The sequence below is a fragment of the Capra hircus genome, unplaced genomic scaffold, assembly GCF_001704415.2.
Source record: "Capra hircus breed San Clemente unplaced genomic scaffold, ASM170441v1, whole genome shotgun sequence".
Classification (NCBI taxonomy): Eukaryota; Metazoa; Chordata; class Mammalia; order Artiodactyla; family Bovidae; genus Capra; species Capra hircus.
The window spans coordinates 131-26,515 of record NW_017189846.1 but is presented as its reverse complement, the minus strand read 5'-3'; the positions used below and the strand labels follow the sequence as shown (position 1 = coordinate 26,515).

Here is a 26,385-nt window from a genome sequence, read left to right as displayed (position 1 = left end):
CTCGTCACATCCCCTTTGTCCTTTCAGCTCAGCCAGCAGATCTCCTGAAGGTTCTAGATTTTCACAACCTGCCTGATGGAATAACCAAGACCACAGGCTTCTGTGCAGCGCGGCGATCTTCCAAAGGCCCGGATGTCGCCTACAGAGTCACGAAAGATGCCCAGCTCAGCGCGCCCACCAAGCAGCTGTACCCTGGTAAGAGACGGCGTGTATGACTAGCGGGGGTGTGGCTCCGCTTCTCGCCCCCGGCCAGGCAGCAGACCCGGGAGCTCAAAGCCGGAGTGGCGGGGAGGCGGGGAGGAACGCCTGATGGAGGGAGAAGCGTGCTTGGTTTTCCAGGAAGGGGCCCGATTTGATGTCAGGATGGTGAAAGCACACGTCCAGCTGCGGTCACCGTCCACACCCAAAGGTGGGAGCGGGGGCTCGTCTGTTTGCACTGCTTTTCCAAGCAGGTGTCTCTCCAGCAGCGGGCGGGAGGCCGGCACTCCAAAGGCAACACGGAGATGCCCGGTTCCCAGGGGCGGGGTTAAGAAACCCCAGGGTCACGGGAAAGGAAACACTTCCAGACTGAAGCTTAATTGGGGGTGAGGACATTAAGAGGCACACGCATCAAACATCAGCGCTCCCAGCAAGAGAGTGCAGGCTTTTAATGAGAATCGATTGCCAAGCGTCACATCGCTGCTTTTAATTACGAGCCCGGAGCGGGAGCGATGGTTGCTGGTAGGCAGCCCCCTGCTGGCCTCAGGGCCGTCTGGACCGGCTGACCAGGCCCGTGACTGATAACCTCTCCCCCCACTTCAGTGGAGCTCTTCTTCCCAGTTGAGATCAGAGAGGGCCCTGGGACGCCGGGCGGATGCACTCAGCCCGGAGATGTTCCGTAATCCTCAGAAGCGTGAGCTAACCTTTCCGGCAACGGCCTGCCTCGCTCGCTGACCCTCCAGTCGGGCGGTCCTTCGCCGGCAGTGGGGTCTGTCAGCCGCGTGCCTGCAGGGTTCCAGAAGGATGTGCCCTTTCTGGGCTGCGTGCGCTTCCTCTGGCCCTTTCACGCTTCACCCTCTGCTTCATGCCCGTGTTTCCTCAGCTTCTCTTTAAATCCACAGGGACTCTTAAGAGTTTCTCTCTGCGAGAGAGGCTGAGTCTGCTCTTTCCAGAAATGGCATTTGGGCCGGTGAGCTCCTTCAGGGGCCCCAAGGCCCTTCACTGTGTCTTATGGAGCCCCCCTTGACCACCTTGGGGTGCCAGACGCCCCCCCTCTAGAGTGTCTGACCATCACTGTGGACAGGGCTCACCAGGGCCCCACGGGTCACTCGCCACAAAGAAGCTCGGGGATGTCACTCTGCTGCACGCCCAGAGAGTCTTTCTTATCCTTGGGGCCAGCGTGTTCTGAATCACCCAGAGGCTGCCTGCTGTCCTGCCCCGAGCGCCCAGTTTAGAGCTCCTCTGCCGGGGGGCTGAGGGGCTGGGGCGAGGGTGTCTTGGGAGCGCTGCTAGGCCTGCACCCTCGTGCCCGGGCTTTGGGACGGACGTCCACTGCGCAGCGTGTGCGTGGTGTGGTCATCTCACGCGGTGTCCTGCCCCTGTCCTGCCATCTGTAGTCGCTTTGGGGGCAGGTAGTTTAATCTGACCCCTGCCGCCCAATTCAGGGTCACAGCCAGCTCACCGGGGTTGGTGTCCTTTATCCAAGCCCCTCCTCCATGTTATCTTGTGACGAGTGACGTCAGAGGGTCTCAGGATACGGGCCGGTTACTGGAGGTCCGGTATGAACTCCGGAACAGCAGACAGGGAATTTCTTTTAAGCCCACATTTTCCCCGAGCTCTCAAATTAGCCTCTTCATTAGATGCTGAAAGAGTTTAAAGGGCTGTTACAGGGCCTCTGAGCCATAATTCGCTCATGGAGTCGAATGGGTCCATATGTAACGATTGCCTCCTTAACGCCAGGTGGAACTGGCCGCTCCTCCAGGATGGTTTAAGCGGACGTTTCCCGGGGTCTTTTCTGCAGTCCGGGGGTGATGACCACGCCCAGCCTCCCTGTCCTTTTTTCTCTCAGAGCCTCTCTCGGATGAGGCTCGGGGCCTCTGTGGAGCCCTGTCCCGCTTCCCCAGCCCCGACGCCCGTTACCCCCCAGAGCCGCCCACATCAGCCTTGCCCATCACCTGTCCTCCAGCGCTGTGCTCCCACCTTCGTCCAGGCCATCTCCCGGGACGTCGGGGGCCACAGGCCGGCTTCTTCAGAGGCCCAGCCCCCTTCCCAGTGGCGAAGAGCAGCAGCGTGGTGTTCTCTGCTCTTGCTGGCGAAGAGGGCGCTAGCATTCCTCCCTGATCTGAGAAGGATCTTCTGGTCTTGCTTGCAGCCTGTACTCTGGGTTCTGAATTGGCAGGACCAAGAGTGTGACTGTGCGAGGTGGTGCTGGGTCTCCTGACCCCGTCTGGACGGAGCCACAGGGACTGAATCAGATCCAAGGGCGGTGGTCTGTGTGGGGAGTCGGTGCCACCAACCAACCAGAGAGGGCTGCCCAGCTTGCCGGGCAGCGGGCCGGGGGTTCCTGGGCCTTGTTGCCCCCGCCACCTGCAGTGGGCGGCAGAGGGACATCCCGTCAAGGTAAAGCCGGCCTGAGACCCTGCCAGAAGCTGTCACCGGCCCACCTGGAGTGCAGCAGGCAGGTGTGTCCCGGGGGGCTGTCTGGCCACTGATGGGGCGCCCCTGTGTCCCCTGAGCCACTGGCCAGCTGCCTTTGCCCAGGTCTAGCTGCCCCCTCTGAAGACATCCAGACAGGGCAGCCTGCCCTTGGTCATGCCCGGGCGTGGGGACCACTCCCCATTTCAGCCTCCCTCTAGCCACCTCAGGGACCCTGAGACTCTCTCCCTGCCTGGGATCTGAGCAGGGGGGCCGGGCATAATGATGTCCCCTCCGCCACTGCCACCGTCGTGACGGGCTGGGGCTCCAGAATCAGCCTGTGTCCACCAGAATGTGAAACTGTTGGCCCAGCCACTGTTGGCCCAGTAGGGTTCAGTTTAATGGCACGTGCATTTATTGAGCGCCCACGGTCTACCCAGACTGTTGCAGTGCCTTTGGGTGTCGGCCTGAGTGAACAGGAGATGGTCTAAGGGAGTCAGGGGCCCCTCACCAAGACTGCTTGCTGCTCAGTTCCGGCTCTTCCCTGAGGGTAAAACGTGAAGCTCTGGGCGGAAGGCGAGCTTCTCCCTGACGCAGATCACGAAACAGGCCAGCGTCCTGCTCACGCGGAGATGAGAATGGACCGTCTCTGAAGTGACGGTACACCCATTGTTATTTTGCCAGGAGAGGGATGAACGTTAGATGTAGTTCATTCTTTCCGGTTATCTGAGCTGAGAACACGTGTTATGGAAGTGATTTCAGCATTGGTAGCCAGCATCTTAATGAGCTGGGAGTGCGGGCATCCGTGGCCCTGGGCTTCGTGCCCTGATGATGGAGGAGGGGTCCTCCTGTTTCCAGGCTTCTCTCTACCTGAGGCAGGAGGGTGATGTCAGTGGCGTGGGGTCACCACGGGGTGGACACAGGCCGACCTTTGAGATGAGAGCAGGGGTCACGGAGTCCGAGGGTGACTGTTGTCCATCCTGGATGTGAGCAGGGACCTCTGAGATGCTTGGGGTCAGATGCTTCCCCGGGCCCTTCCGTGTCCGCTCACGCTCGGGGACCAAAGGGCCTGCCGAGGTGCCGGCTGGGGTCTCGCCCGGGGCCTGCGTGCAGCCGCTGCACCCCCCGCCCACGGCGGTTCATGCCGGCCGGGGTTTCTGGCCCCGCAGCACGTCTCACATTCGGAGGACAGTGTGGGGAGACACTGGTGATGGTAGTGGCCTCCACAAAGCTCTTTTCAAACGACTTCTCGTGCACACAAGGGCAGCCTGAGTCCGCGCCTTAATGAAGCCAGCCTTCCCCCAGGTGACCGTGCTGACCACACCCCTCCCCTCGGACCTGGCGACCCTGGCTGGGTGTGGTGGTGCCCAGATGTTCCCTGCATACCTGCCCCTTCATCAAACCCTTTCTGAAGCCTTTCCCTGCACTACCGGCCAAACCCGCCCCCTCTCTCCCTGCCTGGGGGTGGGTGGGGCCGTGGCGCTGAGCACGGCAAACAGACCCCAACTGGCAGCTCCTCAACAACGGGACCTGACCCTGGGCTGCAAGCCGCACGCCCTCCTGCATCCGCACCTCAGTCGAAGCTTTGGTGCCCATGGGATGGCCGTCTCCACCTGCCCTCCATCTCGGCCTTGAGAGCTCACTCAGCTCTGTTGGCCTTTGGGGTTTGGTTTCAGGGCCTGAAGCTGCCATGACCCTTCTTATCCTCCCCCTAGAGAGACCCCTCCACCCTGGGTCCTCCGGGGGCTGCGGGGGCGGGGATCTCCTTGGCAGCCCCCTCTCCCCCAGCAGGGCATTGGCCGGGCTCCCCCGCAGGGGCCCGAAGCAGAGGCCAGCTGCCCGGCTGTGCGGCAGAGGGCGCCCACGGACAGCTTCCTCACTGGAAGTCGCTCAGTCCTTTCTGACTCTGCAACACCCTGGACTGTAGCCCACCAGGCTCCTCCGTCCATGGGATTCTCCAGGCAACAATACTGGTTTGGGTTGCCATGCCCTCCTCCAGGGGATCTTCCTGACCCAAGGATTGAACCTGGGTCTCCCGAGTTGCAGGCAGATTCTTTGCATCTGAGCCACCAGGGAGGCCCTCCTCACTGATCCCAGCTCAGGCACCCGGGCCATCTGGTTGACCTTGTGATAGTTCTAGAGGAGGGGTGGGTCAATGAGGGGCTCTGTCCTTACCCAGGGCTGGGGCCGGCTCCAGCCCTCCACGGCGTGCTGGGTGGGAGGTGGTGTCAGCCTCAGGGCCTTGTCCTTCCCAGGCCGGAGTCCCTGCTGACACTTCACTGGGCCCACTCCATCCCCTGGTTCTGAGATGCACGCTGACTTGCGCTGAGCCTTCCTGGCCCCGCTCCAGGCCCTGGCTCTCAGGGAACTGCAGAGCACACAGAGAGAGCACCACTGATCCCACCGCCAGGACGGATGGGAGGAGGGGGCCAGGTCCCTGTCCCGTCCGCGATGCAGGGTGTGAAGGGTGTGTGTGTGTGCAGGACTCTGGGGCCAGCAGGGCAGGGCGAGCCGGGGTCTGGCCTGTGCTGTAAGGAAGTCTCCCCCCATCAACACACCAGGGCCGGGGTTTCATCTTCTGATTTATTTTGCCTTTTCTCTGATTCACATGCCAGCCAGGAACTGTCTGCCATTCGAGCGGTAATCCCCAGCCTCCTGCCTTCCTTCCCCTCTTCTCTCTCCGCCCACCCTCCAAAGGGTGTGGAATGAGACACACTCTGCTAGGTTCAGCCTTAGGCCCTGCCGAGGGTCAGAGGTGCCCCTGGAACAGCACCTGCCCAGAGGAAGCTCACATTCTAGAAAGTTCTAAGGATTTAGACACAGATGCATTGAGGTTTGGGAAGTGAGAAGATAGGACTGAAGGCTCGCAGTTGGAAGGAGCAGTCGGGCTTCTTTTTGGACTGAGCCTCGGAAGGGCTGGGTTTGGCCATGTGGGGCTCAGAAAGGGTTGCAGGAACGGTCTGATCCAGGGGCAGATGGGAAGCCAGTTTCTGTGCACCGTCCCCAGCAGAGGCTTCCAGGTCCCTGAGCTGGTTTGTTTGCAGAGAGCTGCGGCTGGGCAGGGTTGAGGGCGTCCCAGCTGCCTCCTAACCGCTGTCCTCCGCTCCAGCGTCTGCGTTTCCTGAGGACTTCTCCATCCTAACCACTGTGAAAGCCAAGAAAGGCAGCCAGGCCTTCCTGGTCTCCATCTATAATGAGCAGGGCATCCAGCAGATCGGCCTGGAGATGGGACGCTCCCCGGTCTTTCTCTACGAGGACCACACAGGGAAGCCGGGGCCAGAGGACTACCCCCTCTTCAGAGGCATCAACCTGTCGGATGGCAAGTAAGTGGCACCGCTCGGCAACGCCTCCCTCCCCTGCTGGTGGGTCGGGTGGGTCACCTAAAGCCCCCGGGAGCTAGGGACCTAGCAGCAGGATGTGATTTGGAGCAGGACGGAGTCAGCATGCCCGCGGGTCAGAGAGCGCATCGGGCTTGGAGTCCGGGACTGGTCTCCGTCTGGTCGCATCCTCTGTGGCTCTGGAGACCTTTCCTCTCCCTGGGTCTCCTTTAGTGAAGCGCACTAAACAGGATCAAATGCTAGCCTGAGTGTCTGCAGGGACACGGGAGACTGTGCAGGTATACCCAACCTCTTCCGGAGAGGATTCGCGACATCCTTAAGGAGGCAGACGCAGGAGGGCACAGCACCCCGCCCCAGGACTCGTCCCTGGAGAGTCCCGTGGACCGAGGAGTCTGGCAGGGGACGGCCGATAGGACTGCAAAGAGCTGGACACGACTGAAGTGACTTGGCACGCACGCAGGGATGCAGATACAGATGGGAGAGTGACTGAAAAAGGAGGAGTCAGGTTTTTCCAGAACTCTCTGTTGGGTACCTCCCTAAACCCTGGTAGTTTGAGATCGCTCATTTTGTGGCCCACACGTCTGAGGCCACATGCCGCGATCCTTCAAGAACTCAGGATGTGAGTCCTGCGTTTCTCACTGACAGCCTCAAGTAGGTCCATCCGTCCCCTCATCTCCCAACAGACTCGGTTTCCCCACAGCCTGCATTTGCGTTTGGGGCTTGGGCTGCTACTTAGGGGAGTGCTACAGGGCTTCCCTGCCCTTGACCGGAGCCAGGTTTCAGGGCTGCGCCCCAGGCCAGACAGCTGACCTCATCCTAGAGACGAGAGGCCTGACTTGAGTGCAGGGGATCTCCCGTGGTGCGTGGTGTGGACCCGCGCCCACGCCTGTCTGGCCGCAGCAGCTCGGCTCTGAGCGACTCTGCAGAGAACAGGTTTCCTCCTGCGTCTCCAGGGACTTTCGGCAGGGACGCTTGGCGTGGTACTTGGTGACACCCAGCCCCCCGGCGTCACCTGCTCGGGCTGGCTGTTTCTTTGCAGGTGGCACAGAATCGCTCTCAGCGTCCACAAGAAGAATGTCACCTTGATCCTGGACTGTAAAAAGAAGACGACCAAGTTCTTGGACCGCAGCGAACACCCTGTGATAGACGTCAACGGCATCGTTGTATTCGGCACCCGGATTCTGGATGAGGAAGTGTTTGAGGTCAGCAGGGGGTCGGGCCATCCCACGCCCCTAGGACACAAGCTGCTGTGGCCGGTATCCCGTGCTCCACTGCGGGGGGAGTGTGTGCTGACTGTCCCGCTTCTATTAAGGGCGGGACTGATGTCTGCCTGGGGAGACGGGCAGGCGGTTGGACGAGCCCTTGGGCTTTGAGCGCCTGGCGAGGATGTGGTTCTGGTCTTGTCTCTCTGCAGGCTCCTACTGGGGCCGCGTGCGCAGCTATGAGAGGGTCATGGGGCCTGGTCACGGTGCAGGCCCGAGGGGGCGGGGCTTCCGGCCTTGGGCAGGTTGCTGTGACGTTTCACCTCAGTGTCTGCACCTGTGAAGGGGGAGCGTGCGTGCAGCTGCTTTATAGGCTGTGGGAAATCTTATGGGGGGTTGGATGCAGTAAAGCCCCGCTGCCCGCTCCCATCAAGCGCTTGACGCACGTCGGTCCTGATTGCGGCCTGGCGTCGGAGCAGGTGGATGGAGCACAGTTGGTCAAGTGTGGGTTAGCAAGGAAAATCAGAAGAGCCACCTCCGTGGAAGTGGTGGGTGGGGAGGACCAGCGTGGGACGGTAGGTCTGCACGTCCTGCTGAACTTGGCCACTTTTCTGCAGAGCAGCTGTTCAGGGCGGCCGCAGCCTGTGGACCACAGGGTGGGCTGGGCTCCTGGGTCCGGCTGACGCTGCCAGATTTGGGGTGTAATGAGGATACGCCCTCTGAGCGTGACTCCGCTCTGGCCACACTTGCCCGGAGACCCGGGATGAACTGCAGGACGGCTGGGCTGACCCAGGCCCGAGCGGCTTCGGGGCTCCCCCGGGGGAACTGGTGTCCAAGGCTTGGGGGTTGCACAGACTGGGACTGAGTGTTTTGCTGGTGTCGACTTCCTGCTGGCGCGAGGATCTGGGTAGAGCAAGTGCCGCTGGGGAGCTTCAGGACTCATCTGTAACACGTGGGTGCTGGCAGCCTTGCCTTCGCGGGGGTCTCACGGGGGCTCCTCTGAAGCACTTGGCTCGGGGCCCCTGCCCAGCGCCCGGGAGCCTGGGTGCCTGCCACTACCCTTACTCCTCTCGCTGGAAGTCTGGATGCAGAGGAGGGGCCGTGAGCAGACTGGGGTTTGAGCTCACAGGCCGTGCAGTAGCTTGTCTGTGCAGGGCCCGGTCTGGATCTCTCTCATTTCCGGTTCCTTTGGTGTGCTGCTAGTGGGTCTTTGACCGTAAAGATTCAGGGGAAAGCTTTATCTATCTTAAAAGGATCCTACGCCAAATTCTTCTTCCCTGATTTTCCGAGCCAGAAGAGTTGTTTTCCCACGAGCACAAGTCTGTCGAGACGCCAGGGCTGTAGGGGGCCCTGGGGAGGTCAGGGCGGGCCCAAGTCCCAGCCGCTCTGTTTATGAGCCACGAGGCCCGGCCGCCCTGAGATGCTTGCGCGGGGGAGGGGCGGCTAAGGACCGCCGATGCTTCCACCGCTGTTACCCAGGTTTATGGATGGAGAGGGAAAACAGTTTATGATTGTCCAAAGAAGCAGATCTCAAATTGGAGAGCTGAGGTTTTTCTCCTCTGCTTAGCCTTCCGACCACTGGGGCAGGTCTTGCTCAGTAAGCAGGCAGGCTTTTTGATTGCAGCTCAGAAATAGGTTCGGAATTCCAGGAGCCCTTCTTCCTGGTTGTGGCTTTCGATCTGAGGCTGAGGGGCTGCCAGGCACTTCTGTTGACCGCAAACTCCTCGCGCTGTGAGGGAAGCCGTCCCGTTAGCCTTGGCCTCTCCCGGCTGTTGGACCTGTCCGTGTCTGAAAATGTGGCCCGTCCCATCCTTCCTGCTGAAGGCCCGGGAGCCGGCGGCAGGGTGCCCTCAGGGCCCCGAGCACCGATTTTGCTTTTCTTCCTTCACAGATAAATTTGGGAGGGTGGTCCTCAGGTCCCCAGCCACCCTTTGTCTTATGGCAAGTGAGACAGAATCTTTATTGTTATGTTTGGAAGTAAAAATGATTTAACTTGACTTTTTAGCAGACCCCAAATAGCGGCACTTGCCGTTTTCGCTGTTTTGGCTCCTAGAGGCGTCTCTTTAGAAGGAGGAGCCAGCGCCGTTGAAAACCGTTTCCCAGCAGCCACACTCTTCCCCGGGGAGGGTGACTTCCCCTCATTAAAAGCCGGTTTGTCCTGAAGCTCTGCAAGCTGCGGGGGGGAGCCGGAAGGTTCTGGTACTTTGGTGGACAGCCAAGTGGCCTCTGGCACAGACTGGGCTTCGCGATTTGCACTGTTTCCAAACGGGGACTTGCTGAACTCTAGAGCGTCTGTAGGGGGCACCAGGCTTTCCGGGGTGCATGTGGCCCCTTGGAGGCCTCTTTATCCAGAGAGGTGGGGGGCGTGGAGACCAAAGGACCAAGGCGGACAGCACTCCCCGCAGAGCAGTGCCCACTCTCAGCTGGTCTGAACCCTGCTGGGGCCTCCCTGGGGCCACCGCTGGCCTGGTGTGCGGCTGGGCAGGGGGCAGCCGCCCCCGCTCTCTGGGCCCTCCTCCCCACCCCGGCCCTGGTGTGAGCCTGCCTCTGGCGGGGCCGCCCTGCAGTCGGGGACACAGCACCCCCCACCCTTCCAAAGCCCCCGGGAGGAGCGACTGCACAGCGTGGCCCCTCAGGCCTTCAGGCACTTCCTGACCGGCTGATGGCCTGGAGCCCCCCTCAGGCCCAGGGTCCTCATCTGCAGAAGCGGCACGGCAGGGCCAATGCTGGGTACCTGGGGTGCCCCGTGACCTGCGTAAGACGCCTGCACCGTGGGACCACAGTGAACCACACCGACCAGCGCCCTGGCAGAGCAGGTGGCCTGTCGTCAGCTCCCATCGGGGTCTAACCCGTCAGCCGTGGCTGCGGCTGTAACCGAGGTCCCCCCCCTGCCGGGGCATGGGGTCACACGCTGTCCCGCATCCCACCTTGAGACTTCAGTGCTGGCCACACGCCTTGGAGACAAGGGCCCCACGCCATGCAGGGCTGGGCCACCTGAGCTCACAGGCTCCCCGTCCTGGGCCCAGAGAGCTGTAGGGAGGGTGGTGCTGAGTGGCGCCTCCCCAGCCAGGGCCTGTCCTGGGCAAGGTCCCCGTGGGGGCCGCCCCTCCGGGTGCCCTGGTGGCTCAGGAGGGGCTCGGGCTGGCTGCCCAGTGGCTGCTCTCCCACCTCGCTGACCCGGCCGAGCCTCCGCCCTTGCACCCCTGTTCCCAGGTGGAGCGCATGCGTAAGGGCTCCCCGGGGAGCTGCCTGCAGGCGCCCGCAGTGACATTCCCAGGAGCTCCGTGCCCTGCGTCCTGTCCCTTCTCCTGGGGAGGGCCTGCGCCGTGGGACCTGAGAGCCGTGGGGGCTCCCCAGGCTTTGTCCCGCCCCCCAGGGCCTGCTGTCCGGGGAGGTCGGGGGTCCTTCTTCAGACCCCCACCAAGAGCGGTCCTGCAGGGCCCCCTGTGCAGGAAGACGTCTTGTTTTCACCCCGGGCTTAGGAACAAGCTTTGTGTTTTTGGAAACAGATGAGTCTGCCAGGGGAGTGGGTGCGTCTGGCAGGCGGTGGGAAGCAGCTGGTTTTCTTTGGGGGCAAGGCCGGGTGGGAAGCCCGCAGGGCCCCGTGCCCACTCACCACCTGTGTGCTTTGCCCTCCCCGTGCTGGGTCATCCAGCGCCAGAGAGGTTGAGTAACTTACCAGAGGCCGCCCAGCCGACTGCCGTGCAGTGGTGTCAGTGCCCAGAGCTGTGGTTGCCCAGGGCCCACGGCCTGTCCTGTCGTGATGGGGGCAGGCACGATAGTCCCAGCGCCCGGCGTCTCTACCGTCTGGCCACGGAAACTAGGACCATCGTGAGCCAGGGCACCTCCCTGGTGGTCCCAGACGTGCTGGCAGGTGCCGGGCCCTGCTCTGGGCCCATCATCTGGCCCAAGCCCCGAGCGCACGGGAGTCCCCTGGCTGGTGGGATCTGCGAAGCCCTGGCGCCTGGCAGGTGGAGCCAGCACACGCCGTTGCCAGAGCCGCCCTCCCTGCGTGCCTGGGGCCCTCTGCCTGCCCAGCACCGTTCCCTGGTCTGGACTCAGAAGCGCAGGTCCCGTCTGGTGGACCCTGCAGCCCGCCGGGCTCCCCTGTGTACCTGCAGCTGGCTGATGCTCCAGACAGAGGGGTCTGCAGGGTGGGGTGGGGGCACATCAGGACCCGGTGGTGCTCTGGGCTCCTTGGGGGAAGGATCCTCCCCTCAGGTGAGCCTCGACGGGGAGGGGGATGTGGAGAAGGAGGCCTTCCCCGGGGGGTCAGGGAGCCAGTAAGTTCTGGGCCAGGAGCCAGACCCTCTTTGGAGGTGCTGAAAATTTCGAGGGCAGCAAGGCCAAACAGACTGCAATCTGGACTTTTCTCCGCAAACCCTGTGGGCGCCGCGGGGAGGGAGCGGCTTCGCGCCCTAGGAAGGGTCCTGCCGTCTGTCTGCCATCCTCCAGCCTCTTGGTGGCCCCAGGGGTTTACCTAATCCCCGAGGCCCTTCTTCCAGGAGCCTGTCTTTCCCACTGACACCGTCTTTCTTGGAATTCAGCTCTCCCGGGGTAGGAGCGGGGCCACAGCCCGAGAGGTGCTTCCCCAGCGGTTATCGGAGGTGGCCTGGGATCCCTCTCTTGGGAGGCGGCTCGCACTCCTCGGCGTGAAGGGCGTCTGGTGTCGGAGCCTCAGAGCAGAGGGAGCAGTCGGCTGGTGTCTTAGGCTGAGGCTGTGGCCGGTGACCCTGAGCCCCTCTGGTGACATCCTGTCCTGACCAGCTGGCTAGGCCCCTGGGTGCAGGACACGGGCTGGTCTGGTGACTCAGGGGAGACGGGGGAGGTGACGGGACAGCGGGAGGGGTAGCAGGCGGCTCCTGGGTCCCTCAGGCCACGCGGTCTGCTGGGGCGTGTCCCTCCCGCAGGCGTGGCCGGGCCTGGCCCTGATGCTCTGCTGGTGACCCCCATCTGCACTTTTCTGTGCCCCTTTCTGCCCACCATCCCCCGGCTTTGTCAGTTTCATCCTAATGGCTGGAGAAGGGCCGCCGTCTCTTCCGGGGCGTGCTTTTTCCTTCCGTGGGAGGCGGTGCTGGGTGGGGCTGGTGGGACCAGTCTGGATTCACCTTCTGGTCCACTCAGACGTTGTGCAGCCGGACGTCGGTGAGGCAGGAGGGCGTCTGAGGGTGTCAAGCGGCTCCGGGGGCTTTTCGGGGCCGTCTCGGGGCCCCCAGCCCCACTTTTGAGGGTGTTCACAGGCCAGGTGCCATCCCCACCCCAGGCACACGAGTGTTTTTCCAGTTGGGGTTGCCAGGTGGGCCCGTCCTGGGAATGTGAGGAGCTGGGCTCTGGTGCCAGGCCAGGTGGGAACTGCGGCTTCGTCTGCACAACAGGCCAGAGTGTTCTGGATCGATGCTGGGGTCCACTGCACACTCAGCCCCCAAGACTCAGAGGGAAGCGTCAGGGACCCCCTAGAGTGCTCTGCATGACCGTCTGCAGCCGCCTTACAGCCACGTTCCCACCAGACCCGGCAGCACAGAGGCGGCCCTGCAGGTGTTCCGCGTGCCGGGCCCATGTCTTTGTCCCGCCCAGGCTGGTGTGGCTGCGTGTGCCCCCCAGTGACTCCCAGGGGAGGTCCTGGCGCTCAGAGGGGCCCAGCAGGGCCCAGCGTCTGCAAGGCAAGGGTCATAGTCTACATGTGTGCCTGGACCTTAGATGAGGTGAGGGGTGGAGGCTCCCAGGGCTAAGTCTTGGGTCCAGGACCCCCAGGGGGCACCTCCGCCCCCGGCTGTCCCAGCAGGCTCCAGTTCTGGGCCTGGCCGGGCTGGAGGGCTGCATCCACTCTGGTCGCTGCTCCCTCCTTCCCGTCCTGCGGCGCTTTGCCCAGGAGCAGCCCCTGCCATTGCAGGCCCCTTGCAGCGGCTGCCGTGCGCCCTGCGGGGGACTCTGGTGTGCAGGGGTTACACGGGAGCCATGGCCAGCAGCCCCTCTGCTTCAGCTCTGGCCACTTTACGGGGACCCCCTTTGGTTCCTGGTGAGGACAGGGACCTCACCGTCTCTGTGTTTCCTGGACCCCAGAAACAAACGTCCTTGGTTGGGTCTCTTAAAAAGACAGGAATGAAGTAGGTGCTAGTTCTGGAGGCCAGAGATCCGCAGTGTGAAGTCAGTGGGGCAGCCTCCCCCGGGGTCTCCAGGGAGGGTCCCTCCTGCCCCTCCCAGCTTGGAGAACAGGGGCCATGGCCCATCCCAGCAGCAGGTGGATAGTCCGGAGGGGCACCGCCTCGGGTGGCCTGGGGGCGGGCAGGGATCCCCGCGGAAGCGCAGGCCCAGCGACCCTGCTGTGGTCGCCTCACGCCTCTCCCTGCTCCATCCCCACCGCCCTCTCCTCTCCTCTGTCCGCCTCTTACAGAGACTCAAGTCACTGGAGTCAGGGCCCGCCTTAGTCCAGCCTGATCTCTTCTCCAGATGCATCACTTAACTGCCCCTGTAAAGACGCCATTTCCCCGGGAGGCGCCGTCCCCAGGTTCCGGGGATGAGGACTGGGGCCTCTGGTCTGGGATCCCCATCCAGCCTGCTGCTCGGGCCAGCGTGGGGAGGGCTGCTCTCCCTTCGATGCCCGCAGGGCGCGTGCGGGTTATTAAACGCGGGTCTGCGGGCATGACTGCTTGGTTTCAATTCGAGGTCTTTCTTGGGTTGCCGAGTTGTCCACAGGGCCCGGGGGGCAGGGGTAGTCTCTTCCCGACTGGGTGGGGTGGGTGGCACCCCTGTGCACAGCTCCCGGCTTGAGTGGGCAGCTGACCGGCCAGTGAGGACCGTGCGCAGAGAGTTGGAGGTGCGTTTCTGTCTTCTGATTCTCAGATCTGGGAGGGGCTGGGCCCTGGGTACGCCGGAGCCACGACTCCTGCCTGGGGAAGGTGGCCGGCAGCCCACGGGCTGGGGCGGTGTGACGGCTGAGCCCAGGCCAGCCAGAGCGTGGTCATGTGCGGCCGTCCCAGCCAAGGGGCTTTCGTCTGGAATTGCCCCTCCGGTGCACAGTGATTTGGAGGGGTTAGGGATGCTGGCCCGGGTCACGCCGGGCACTCAGGATCTGTGTTGAGCCTAGCAGTGGCGGGGGGCATCTCCACCCAGGCTGGCAAGAAGGGGTCCAGAGAGACCCCACGGAGTTTCAGGCAGGCCCTCCCCTGCCCAGACGCTGTGGGAGCAGGCCCCTCCTGAGCCTGGCAGAGGCCTGCAGGCTTGTTCCATGGAAACAGTGAGCAGGAGGCCCGCGTCCTAGCCCAGCCGGGCTGACGCCACTCTGGAGGCCTGCCTGGTGGCATGAGGCAGCTTACACTGACCTGTGGGTCCCCTGGGAGGATGGCACCCGAGGACCCAGAGGCCAGGACTCTAGGGCACTGTGGTGACTGTCAACCCTCCGGAGCCCCAGAATTCTGCACATCAGTCAATAGAGATAATCCCACAAGCTAGTTTCCTTGAGCACCCGCCACCTCCTGCAGAGCCCAGGCTCCCGGTTTGTAGTTAGTGCTCCCTGGAGGCTGTGTCTCAGGAACTGGGACGTGCAGGTTGTCCCTGGGAGTCAGCCACACCATCGCACCCTTCACGCCCATGTCCAGCAGTGAGCGCTTGCAGTTGAGGTGGCAGGGTCTTGGGGGGAGCCTGGGACCTTGGCTGGCATCGTACCGCAGGGCCTCAGTGCTTGAAGTGAGGCTGGATCGCAGAAGAGGCTGGATCGCAGCAGAGTCTGCTCAGGTCGCGGGTGCTAGTGTGGAGCGTGTGGGTCAGTCCTGGCCTCTGAAGTCGCCCCTGCCTGCCACTCCCCTGGCTGGCCCCCATGAGGAGTGTGTGTTCTGCATGGGAGGCCTTCTGGTGGCTGAGGGTCTGCAGGAAGACCCCGCCTGTCACAGACGATGCCAGGTTACTCTCCTGGCTCACAGAATAAGATGCAGACAGGTCTTCCAGCTGGGACTGTTTTTTGGGATTCCGTGAGAGTGAAGGTGGATTTCTGCACTTGGGTTCGCAACAACCAGAAGGCAGGTACGGGATGGCGCGAGGTGGGTATGGGATGTCCACGTGGAGAGGATGTGGGAGTCAGGCAGCCCGCTAGCGGCCGTCGTGTGAGGTGGGCGTGGGGTGTCCACGTGGAGGGGACGCAGGAGTCAGGCAGCCCGCTAGCGGCCGTGGTGTGAGGTGGCATCACAGTGACACCTTGGAAACGGAGGGCAGGATGACGCAAGGGCTGAACTAAGACCTGGAGCCTGAGCCGGAGCTGGGGCCTGGAATGGAGCGTCTCTTCCAGGCAGAGGTGAGGTGCTGATGGAGTGAGAACCAGGAATAGGACTTTCAGCACGAACCTTCACCACCCACCTCCTCCACCAGGCCCGGGCCTGAGGCCACCACCTGCAAGATGGCTTCCTTGACTTCCCCGGGCAGAGTTATCCACTTCGTCACCTGGGCACCTCCTGAGGAATCAATGAGAGCTTGAGACTTGAGGTCAAAGACACAATTTACACGTTTGTGTCCATAGGCTCATTATAGACTTGCTAAAATTCCTAGTTGGAAGGGTGAAAGAGTGAATAGTCAGAAGACTGCCTTCAGAGGGAGAGGCTGGTGAGCCTTCGACAGGGACCCAGGACTGATGGTGACGGTGATGGTGGTGGTGTTAACGATGGGGATGGGGGTGACTGTGGGAGCTGAGGTGACAATGACAGCAGTGATGGTGGTGATAACAGTGGTGGTGGTGACGGTGACGGTGGTGACGATGTTGGAGATGGGGGTGGTGGTGATGGTGGTGATGGTTGTGATGGTGGTGATGCTGGTGGTGATGGTGATGGTGATGATAACGGTGATGGTGGTGATGGTGATTTTGGTGATGTGGTGATGGTGGTGGTGATGGTGATGTGGTGATGGTGGTGATGGTTGTGATGGTGGTGATGGTGGTGGTGATGGTGATTTTGGTGATGTGGTGATGGTGGTGATGGTTGTGATGGTGGTGATGGTGATTTTGGTGATGTGGTGATGGTGGTGGTGATGGTGATGGTGATTTTGGTGATGTGGTGATGGTTGTGATGATGGTGATGTGGTGATGGTGGTGATGGTGGTGGTGATGGTGATGGTGATGGTTGTGATGGTGGTGATGGTGATGATGGCGGTAGTGATGGTGATGGTGGTGGTGGTGGTGGTGGTGGTGATGGTGGTGGTGATGGTGGTGGTGATGGTGATGGTAATGCTGGTGATGGTGGTGGTGGTGGTGGTGGTGATGGTTGTGATGGTGGTGATGGTGGTGGTGATGGTGATTTTGGTGATGTGGTGATGGTGGCGGTGATGGTGATGATGGTGGTGATGATAGTGGTGATGGTGGTGATGGTTGTGATGGTGGTGATGGTGGTGCTGGTGGTGATGGTGATGATAACGGTGATGGTGGTGGTGGTGGTGATGGTGGTTGTGATGGTGGTGATGGTGGTGATGCTGGTGGTGGTGGTGGTTGTGATGGTGGTTGTGATGGTGGTGATGGTGGTGATCTTGGTGATGTGGTGATGGTTTTGACTGTGGTGGTGTTGTAGCAGTGGTGGCCGTGATGGAGGTGGTGACAGTCACACTTTGTCGAGGCCTCATCGGGGGCCAGTCCTGCTGGGCCTCCTGCATGTTCCATCGCTCCTAGTCTCCAGGACACTGATGAGAGGTGGACCTTATTACCCGCTTTGCAGATGCACCTGTGGCGGCCTGCAGAGACTCAGTGACGTGCCTAAGGGCACCCAGCTGGTGAGGAGGGGACTCCTGCACTCAGGCCACCTGTGCTCACTGCCTCACCCTCCGTGCCTGGTGCCCAGGCTTGTGCTTCTTTCCTGTGGCGCTTGTCATGACACATGTGTCCCCCCCGTGTGGTCAGCCCAGCGCCCACAGGCTTGCTGCCTGAGGGTCCAGAGAAGGGAAGGACGGGCCAGGTTTCCTCATGTGCCAGCCAGGCTGGGCTGCTCACCTAGTGTAGCTGGTGGGGAGAGGACGTGAGCACCTGCCTTTACGGAGTCCGGTGGGCCCGTGAGCCAGCCTGGCCCCCGCCTTGGTTCTGCTGCCCTGCCCCCGGCCTGGGGATGAAGTGTCCACCCTCTGAGCTCACAGAGCTGACCCCTTAGTCACTGCAGCCAGCTTCAGGGTTCGAGGAGGCTGGGTCTTGAGCGTTCCCCGCCGCCCCTGCCCCCAGCCCCTTTGTGGAGACACAGGTGAGGCACCCAGACCTGCATCAGCACAGGTGTGAGGAGGCCCGGGGTGGGGGCACAGGTGAGAGGTGGACCGGAGCCAGGGTGGCCACACGGTGGGGGCAGGGCCGCAGGCGCGGACCAGCAAGGCCTGGGGCAGCAGCAACCCAACCACCGGAAATGCTTCTTCACCACGCACTCGCCTGAGTGGTGTCCAATTCTCCCTCTCACTCCAAGGATGCTGCGAATACCATGGAAAGAATTACTGAGAGCCCCTCTGGCTTGGGGCCCTTCCTTTTCCATTGTGTGGCCCAGGATGAAAACTAACCCAGCAGGTGTGACTTGCTGGGGCTAGGAGAGCTTGAGCAGGAGGAGGGCACTCGGGAGGCCTTTCTTGTGGGAAGACTCCCAGGACGTCAAGGGGGTGACTCGCTGAAGCCCCCTGCCTGCCCTGTGTCCCCTGGGCCAGTTCCCCGTGTCAGACAAAGCACGCTCCCCTGAGGAGGAATGCTCTGTGGGGTGGGCAGGGACCCCGTGCACACGCGCATGCCTACCATACCTCTTTCGCTTGGAAGTGGACTCGGACTGGGCTGCCCTCGCTCAGGTCAGACTTGTGGCCGGGACTGCTGGGGCCGGTGCTTGTCCCTTGCTATCGCTCTGTGGGCAGCTCAGCCCTCCTGCAGCCTCGGACAGGAGGCGTCCGTCTTCTCAAGTGATCGCGTGTCTCCATTTATGTGTGAGAAGCACTCCGGCCAAAATCAGCTGCAAGAGCCACAGGAGAAGCCAAGCGCACGGCCGGAGCCCCGGAGCCCGTCTCGTTTGGCCGAGGAGGGCTTGTGGTGCCCGGCGGTCCCGGGGGCAGCGCGGCTGTAATTGAAGGAGGGGGTGCAGGATGAGATGGCAGGGAGGGAGGGAGGGAGCTGAGAACGAGCGGGGACGTGCGGAACGGGGCCTCCCCTGTCTCGGCCAAGATGCTTCCCACCTCCAGCGCCCTCGGGGTTGTAGAGAGCTCTCCAACGGAAACTCTGCAATTTCCTCAGCTCACAGCAGGGGCGCAGCTTGGATCAAATCTCATTATTGGAAAAGGCAGAACTGATCCCCTCAGCAAAAACGCCCGGCTCAGCCAAGGACGCTCACATCTGTGTGTGCCGGTGGCCCGGCCTGCCCGCTGCCGGGAGATGGACGGGCCCCGGGCATCGGGGCTGTTCGGCGTGTGGGCTGGCCATGATGGCCTCCGGGCCAGTGCAGAAGCTCCTAGGGCCTCTGCAGAGCTTCGCTGACCTGGTGGAGCAGAAACAACGGTGTGTGAAAGGAGAAGGCCCTGCATGTTGTCAGTGCGAGGAAGCTGTGACGGCCGCGGCTCCCCTGCCTCCCTGGGCAGGTGACTTGCCCAGCGCGGGGCACAGCATTTCGAGCTAGACAGGGAGGTGAAAGGGCATGGCCTGGCATCGGAGATGTGGATGCTGGTGTCACCCGTGTCCGTGAGGCGGGCGGGGTGGGCACCTGCCCCGTGGAGGGCTGCCTGGAAGGGGCGGCAGTGTTGTTTGCAGGCCCTGGAAACCCATGTTGGCACAGCCGTGGGACTCGCCACTTGGCTGCAAGGAGGCCAGGCTGCTCTGAGTGGGCACCGCCGGGCAGTGGCTCAGGAGCCCCTACTAGTGCCTCGGGGGAGTGACCACCCCCGGGCCCCAGTGGGTGCACCTGTGACATGGAGCTGGAAGAGAGGGAGAGCCAGCTCCCTCGGGGGAGGCTGTGGGCGCTGGGCTGGGGACCGGAGGGGCAGCAGCTCCTGGTGGGCACTGGGGGGGAATCCACCCCCTCTGGGCCTGGGTGGCGGGTCAGGCTGGGGTGGGAGGTTCATGCTGCGGCCTGGGCTGGGCTGCTGCTGACGGAGGAGATGGAGTTGCAGCCCCATGCCCCCGACGCCCCCCGGAGGTCAGCCACCTGCTCTGGGCTGGGCCGCACTGACCTCATGGGTCCTGAGGTCTGTGGAAACCAGGGGGCCCCGTCAGCGGGTGCAGCAGGCCCATGCCCCTGCGAGTCCCGGGGGAAATGCTGCCGTCGGGGGCTCACGGGCCGCAGGGGGAGCGGGCGGGCGGGATTCGGTCAGTAGCTCGCTGCGCAGGGCGCGCACCAGTGCCCCGGGCTCTGTGGGACGGCTGCGGCGGGGGGAAGAAGGGAGTGCAGGGAGGGGGTAGTGAGTGTAAGTAAGAGAACCTCACCCCCGTCGCTGCGGGGGCTTCAGGGGGGCAGAAGTGGCCCAGCGGGGACCCCTGGTGGGTGCTCGTGGCATCACGGACGAGGGGGCCAAGGCACTGCTCAAGAGCCAGATGGCGCCAGAGTCACCGGGCAGGGAGGTCCACGGCACGACCTTCCTGGTTCGACCCCCCCAGCCTCCGTTTCCCCGTCGGTAATCGGGGCTGTGGTGAGGTTCAGGAGAGACGTGTCCAGGGTCGGGGGCTCCCGGCCATGGCCAGGCACAGGTGGACCCCGTCACGGGCCGGTGTTCCCGGGGTTTGGGGCTCTTGGCTGATCGCCTGCGGAGGCCGGGGGACCCGCCCCCACTGACGTCAGATTCCGTCTGTGAAATGGGGCAGATTTACTGCATCGGGGACTTTGACTTTCTCAGAAAACCCTGTAAACTCTCAGCTCACATCTCTGGGGGCAGCCCAGTGTTGCAACCTGCTAAAGATCCCTGCGTGGAGAGGCCGAGAGGGGCAGGGGGACGCTGGAGGCCAGTGGAGGGGGCTGTCCTGCTGACACTCTCAAGGCCCCGAGGGGCTGTGGCCCCTGGCATCTCCCACCAGAGCTGCCGTGAAGACCCCAAGGGGCGGATGGTAGACTCCCGCCCTCTGAGGGACACGCCCACAGAACAAGCCCGTGTGAAAACCCATCCAAGGACTTGGCAAGGGAAATGAGTTTTCAACACGTACGGGCATTTGCAGGGGAGGGTGGGTGCTGGAAATGAAGGGGGCTTCACGCTGCAGAGGGGGGCTCGACTGGTCACGTGATCACTGCCGCCACCTGGGGAGGGGGTGGGCAAGGTGGGGACAGGCCTGCCCGAGAGAGCCAGGTCAGCAGGAGCGTCCCAGGGCCTGGGGTGCACAGAGGCGTCTCTGTCGGGCTGGGACTGTGTGTGGGTGTGGACGGCTGAGCCCCTGGCCTCCTCACTCCCTGGTGCAGAGCCTGTGAGCCCGGGTGCTGAGCCGGGCACCTTGGGATACAGAGACACTGGCCATATCCGCAGCCCCGGGACCGGGGCTTTCCAGGGAGACAGGAACTGTGCCGAGTGTGCCGGTTGCTCCGTCAAGGGGTGCACCCCCTGCCCAGGGTCACGGCTGCCCCACGCAGGCCCTGAGCCTCTTTTTTTCCAGCAGCTTCATTTGGAGCGTGCCTATCCCTAGGTGATGTTGGTGGGAAAGGACACGCCTTCCAAAGCAGGAGACCTGAGAGCCTCGGGTTCCTTCCCTGGGTGGGAAGAAGCCCTGGGGGAGGGCATGGCGGCTCACTCCAGAACTCTTGCCTAGACGGGGAAGCGGGGGGGCTACCGTCTGAAGGGTCGCAAGGAGTCAGACACGACTGAAGCGACACAGCGCAAGGATGTCAAGCTGCCAGTCGCAGGGAGAAGATATTTTCTTTGAATTGGATGAGATTTGAAATAGAAGTCATATTGTTTAATAGAAACGTGTGGCTTTGACTCAACTGCTCTGACTTACGGTTCTCGTCTGCTGGAGCGTTTAAAGTGAGGGCCGGGACCCTCGGACACCCAAACAGGGAGAGGGCGGGGGAGAGGAGGGCTGTGCCGGCCGAGGGATAGTGGGTGTGCAGAGGGCAGGCTCTGGCCTGGGTGCTGGGCGGGTCGTGCTGAGCCACGGGCGGGTGGGGCCCCTCGCCGGCTCTGCCTCCACGATGCTTCCTTGCTGTTACGGGCCCGGGGCTGGGACAGCAGCAGGCAGCTCACCCCGCATGCCCGCCCTCCACAGTGGCCAGTGGTGGGAAAGCAGAGTGGGTGTGGACTGAGCCCTGGGGTGCTGCAGCCAGGCAGTGGTCAGTGACGGTAATGGGGAGAGGCCCTCTGTGCACATTGGCAGACAGAGCTGGACATCGGGGCGGGGGCTGCAACTGGCACCTGATGAGGCGTGTGATGAGTGGACAAAGGGGCCAGTGGGCGGGCAGTGGCATGGGTGGGTGGATGGATGGGTAGATGAGTGGATGGGTCGGTTGATGGGTGATTGGATGGTTGGGTGGGTGGGTAGGGGGTGGGTGGGTGAATGGGTGGGTGGGTGGCTGGCTTGGGTGAGGCAGCTCCCCGACGGGAGGTCTGGCCCTGAGGACCAGCTCTCAGGGGCCAGGCAGTTCTCCTGGGTGCCCAGCGGGCCCCCTCTGTGCCACTTGCTCACGGCTTCTCTCCTCTCCCAGGGTGACATCCAGCAGCTGCTCCTCGTCTCGGACCACCGGGCGGCTTACGATTACTGTGAGCATTACAGCCCAGACTGCGACACGGCCGTCCCCGACAAACCCCAGTCTCAGGACCCCAACCCAGATGAATACGTGAGTCCTGGTGGGGCTGTGGCCAGACCTTGGGGGGGCGGGGATGGAGGGACCACCGTTTCAAGTAAACCCGCTGGGCGAGACGACAGTCGCTCCTGGGGACAAGGTGGATCCCTGACTTGCTTTACGAAGCGCTCTGTGCTCCAAAGCCACCGAGTCACGGAGCACGTTGGTCAAGAGCGTTTCACACAAGTTTCTGGGTCAGGAGAGCCAGAGCCGGGCTCAGCGCCGGGGCGGGCGCTGAGCGAGCGGGGACGCTGCAGGTGCCCTTGGGGACCGTCTGGAGCTTGCGGGGCAGGAGGGGCTCAGCGCTGTCCCAGCACAGCGACGGGTGCTCTGACTCCCAGGGCAGCAGGGACTGCGAGGGCCAGCCTGTCCCGGGAGCTCCCGGGTCGTGTCTGATGCTGCCATCTGCCCACCGGGACTGGGTGTCCGGGGCCAGCCCGCCCGTCCACCCGCTCCCACAGCCCAGCAGCACCCCAGCTGACTTGATTGTCAGCTCTTGGCACCATTTTCAAATCCTCTCTCCTCCCTGCTCAGGTTTGACTCCTGTTTCCTTTAAGTAAAATTCAGGCCTGCCGTTCACTTCTCCGCTGAACGCCCCTTCTTTCATGAGCAGTCAGGAGACAAGGGGGCGCTCCGTGAAGCTCCGGGGTCTTGGCTCAGACGTGTCTTGGATTCAGTCACGAAGCCATGTCTGACTCTTCCACCCTCTGGACGAGAGCCCGCCAGGTTTCTCTGACCCTGAGGTTTTCCCAGGCGAGAGCACTGGAGCGGGTTGCCGTTTCCTCCTCAGGAGGTCTCCGCACATCCCGAGAAGGGGGTGGACAGTGCTCCCCTCTGGGTCCCTGCAGCCAAGGCCTCCCAGCCACCCCCAGGCTCCCGCCCGTACAGAGGGCAGTACCCTCTGTGTCCTCCTCCGGGAAGTCCCTCCTGTGTGGTCTGGGCCTTCCGTGGAGGTCAGGGGGCCCCGGGCGGCAGCGGCATTGCCAGCAGAGCCCACGGTCCGGCTGGCAGTCCCGGCCCTCGGGCACTCAAGGTCAGACCATCTGGACCTTTCAGAGGGCGTGGGGGCCTATTTCCTCCCCAGGACTCCCCGAGGGGCTGACTCTGCTCCCCGGGAGCTGGGGGTCGCGTCTGTCAGGCCCACAGGGTTGGCGCCTAGGTCAGGGCACAGCTTGTGGGGTCCGCTGTTACTGTCTGAGCCCGCAGGGGAGACACAGGCTGGCGTCCCGGTGGGGCAGGGGGCTCCAGCCCTGCTCACGCGACCCCGCTTGCTCTCAGTACCCAGATGGGGACAATGAAGGAGACACCTATTACTACGAGTACCCCTACTATGAGGACACGGACGACACGGGCAAGGACCCCGTCCCCACCAAGACGCCCGTGGAAGCTGCTCGGGAGACCACGGAGGTGCCCGAGGTCCGGTCCCCGGGGCCGTGGTGCGGGGGTGGAGGGTGTCCCCGGGGCCGTGGTGAGGGGTGGAGGGTGTCCCCGGGGGCCGTGGTGTGGGGTAGGGGTGGTCCCTGGGGGCCGTGGTGCAGGGATGGGGGGTTGGTCCCCGGGGCCGTGGTGTGGGGTAGGGGTGGTCCCTGGGGGCCGTGGGGCAGGGTGGGGGAGTGGTCCCTGGGGGCCGTGGTGTAGGGTGGACAGTGTCCCTAGGGGCCGTGGTGTGAGGTTGGGGGTGGTCCCCGGGGGCCGTGGTGTGGGGTAGGGGTGGTCCCTGGGGGCCTTGGTGCAGGGTGGAGGGTATGGCCAAGGTCTGGCCCCTGGGTCGGGGGAGGGGGATAAGGAGGCCTCGGCGAGAATGGGGGGCCGTGTGGTGATGTGTGGAGACCAGGCTTGGTGTGGGTAGGAGCTTGGCAGGAAAATGAGGGACCAGGGACCATATGCGCTTTCACGGGGAGTGTGGGCAGAGGGCTTCCCACGGTGTGGGGGAGGCGGGGGGGACGTGGGTATGATGGAACACGGCCCGCTCCCCGCAGAGAGCCCGGGACCCTGGCCTGTGTGGCTCTCAGAGTCTGGAAGCTTCTCTCCCTCCTATTTTTGGCTGCTGCATGACTTGCGGGGTCCTAGTTCCCCCACCAGGGGTGGAACCCAGGCCCTCGGCAGCAGGAGCGTGGAGGCTTAACCAGGGGTGGAACCCAGGCCCTCGGCAGTAGGAGCGTGGAGGCTTAACCAGGGGTGGAACCCAGGCCCTCGGCAGCAGGAGCGTGGAGGCTTAACCAGGGGTGGAACCCAGGCCTTGGGCAGTAGGAGCATGGAGGCTTAACCAGGGGTGGAACCCAGGCCCTCGGCAGCAGGAGCGTGGAGGCTTAACCAGGGGTGGAACCCAGGCCCTCGGCAGTAGGAGCGTGGAGGCTTAACCACTGGACCGCCAGGGAATTCCCTGTTATCTTGCTCTTTAAGAAGTCGTGAGCGTTCTCCCTGTCTGGGAGTGTGATCGCAGGTCTAGTCATGCACAGCACGGCCCGGGGCTGGGCTGCCTCCCCTGGACCGAGGGGCCCCTGCACCCCAGTCCACAGGGTCCAGCTGGCCGATGGGTCTGCCTCCCTTTCCAGCCTCGGAGGAAACCCCAGATCTGGTCCCACTGCGCTGGCCGCCCCCCTAACCCTGCGTGTCTGTGCCCGGCTCTCAGGAGCTGACCCAGCCCCCGACGGAAGCCCCTTCGGTGCCCAGCACCACGGAGGGCCCCGGGAAGGAGGAGGACCCCGGCATCGGTGACTATGACTACGTGCCCAGTGAGGACTACTACACGCCACCCCCTTACGAGGACTTCGGCTACGGTGAAGGCATCGAGAACCCGGATGAGAACCCCGACCAGCACCCGGACCAGGGCGCCCGGGCCGAGGTTCCCACCAGCACGGTCCTCACCTCCAACGGCTCCAACGTAATTGCTCCCTGCGAGCGGGCTGGGCCCAGGGGTGGGGGCTGGACCTCTGGGCTCCTCCTCCTCTGCCCCGCACTGTGCAGTCCCGGGGTGGCAGCCCTGTCCCCCTCCCCACCGTACCTGGCGCCTGGCAGCCGGTTGTCTTAGACGCTCCTGGGGCCCCACGAGTTTAGAATCACCGACTGGCTGGGTGGATCTCAGTGCTGTCAGCGTCTGATCAGCAGGATGGGTAGGACGAACCCCGGCCTCCAGGGTTCAGGCAGCGATGGCTGAGGTCACGCTTGTTGGCCACTGTGCTCTTGTCCGTGGCCTGGGAGGGGGACAGGCCCTTGAGCTGGGGGTCAGGCAAGCAGACGAGACACGACCCTACTTGAAATCTCCACCGGTGACTGACCTTGGACGGTGATGTCCCCGCCTCGAAAGAAGCCAGTGGTCTCACTCACAGCCTGGCACCCATGAGGCCCCCCTCCAGGGTCGTTGCCAAGTTTCCAGGTTGAAGAGGGGTTTGGCGCGGCCAGGGCACGTAGCGGATGCTTGGAAATAGCCACTGTGTGATGCTGAGTTCTGGATGGCCAGAGGGCACACACACGGGGCTGTGGCGGGCTCAGACCCCTCTGCCAGCAGGCAAGGGATTACGGACATGTTACCCCAAGGCCCTGGGCCTGAGGCGGAGCCCCTGCTGGCCGGGGCTCCCCAAGTGCACGGGACAGTCTGGCGCGGCATGGCTGTCCCTGTGCAGCTCTGGTTTGCCACGGGGTCCTAAGGGTTCGTGGCGAGTTTCCCCCCCGTGAGAGGGAGACAGTGCCTCCCAGCAAGTGAGCCGCCAGGCTCCCCGTGTCCTGTGACCGGGGAGGCCGCGGTCCTTCGCGCCTCCTGGCCGGGGGCCTGTGTCTCCTGCCCGTTACCTGGCGTCCTTCCAGTGACCCCCTCTGCCCTCCCCCCAGCCGGCCCCGCCTCCGGAGGAGGGGATGGACGACCTGGAGGAAGAGTTCACGGAGGAAACCATCAAGAACCTGGACGAGAGCTACTACGACCCGTACTACGACCCCACCATCTCCCCATCGGAGGTCGGGCCAGGCATGCCCGCCAACCAGGACACCATCTATGAAGGGGTGAGCGGCCGCGGAGGGCGCCTCCCTGGGCCTCGGGTGGGGGCCCCCCGCCTCGTCAGCCGTCGGGTCTGGTGTGACCTGAGCCTTTTTCCTCCTCCCCCTCCCCTCTCTCTGCACCTCGTGACCCTCTCTCTGCGCCCCGTCACCCTCTCTCTGCACCTCGTGACCCAGATCGGAGGCCCTCGGGGCGAGAAAGGCCAGAAAGGAGAGCCCGCCATCATCGAGCCGGTGAGACTCTTTCCTATCCTCTCTCTGGGCCCAGCAGGGTCGGGTCAGGGGTCACATCCTGGGGGCTTGTGGTGGGTTAGGTAGGATGGGGACCCTACTCTGCTCCCAGGGGACCCCTGAATCTCTGTGCCCCCCGGCCACTGTGAGGAGCCACGTGACCTCATGGATGCCGCATGCTGCTTTGAAAAATCCCTGGGCAGGAGAATGGTCTGGACCTCGACTGGAGGGGGGTGTCTGCCGAGATTCAAATGGGTCAGGACCCTTGGTGCCGCCTGC

At 63.3% G+C, this 26,385-nt stretch overlaps 1 protein-coding gene across 1 annotated transcript; it reads left to right on the top strand.

Moving 5' to 3' along the window:
- Positions 1-27: 27 nt before the first annotated feature.
- Positions 28-26,109, top strand: LOC102187872 (collagen alpha-1(V) chain; the record flags this gene model as incomplete). Its single annotated transcript, XM_018044794.1, is given in 8 exon segments — positions 28-195; positions 5,723-5,936; positions 6,991-7,153; positions 21,748-21,879; positions 23,164-23,301; positions 24,518-24,769; positions 25,714-25,881; positions 26,053-26,109. Coding segments are annotated over 8 exon segments (1,292 nt in total), but the record flags the coding sequence as incomplete, so codon positions are not given.
- Between the last annotated feature and the right edge of the window lie 276 nt (positions 26,110-26,385).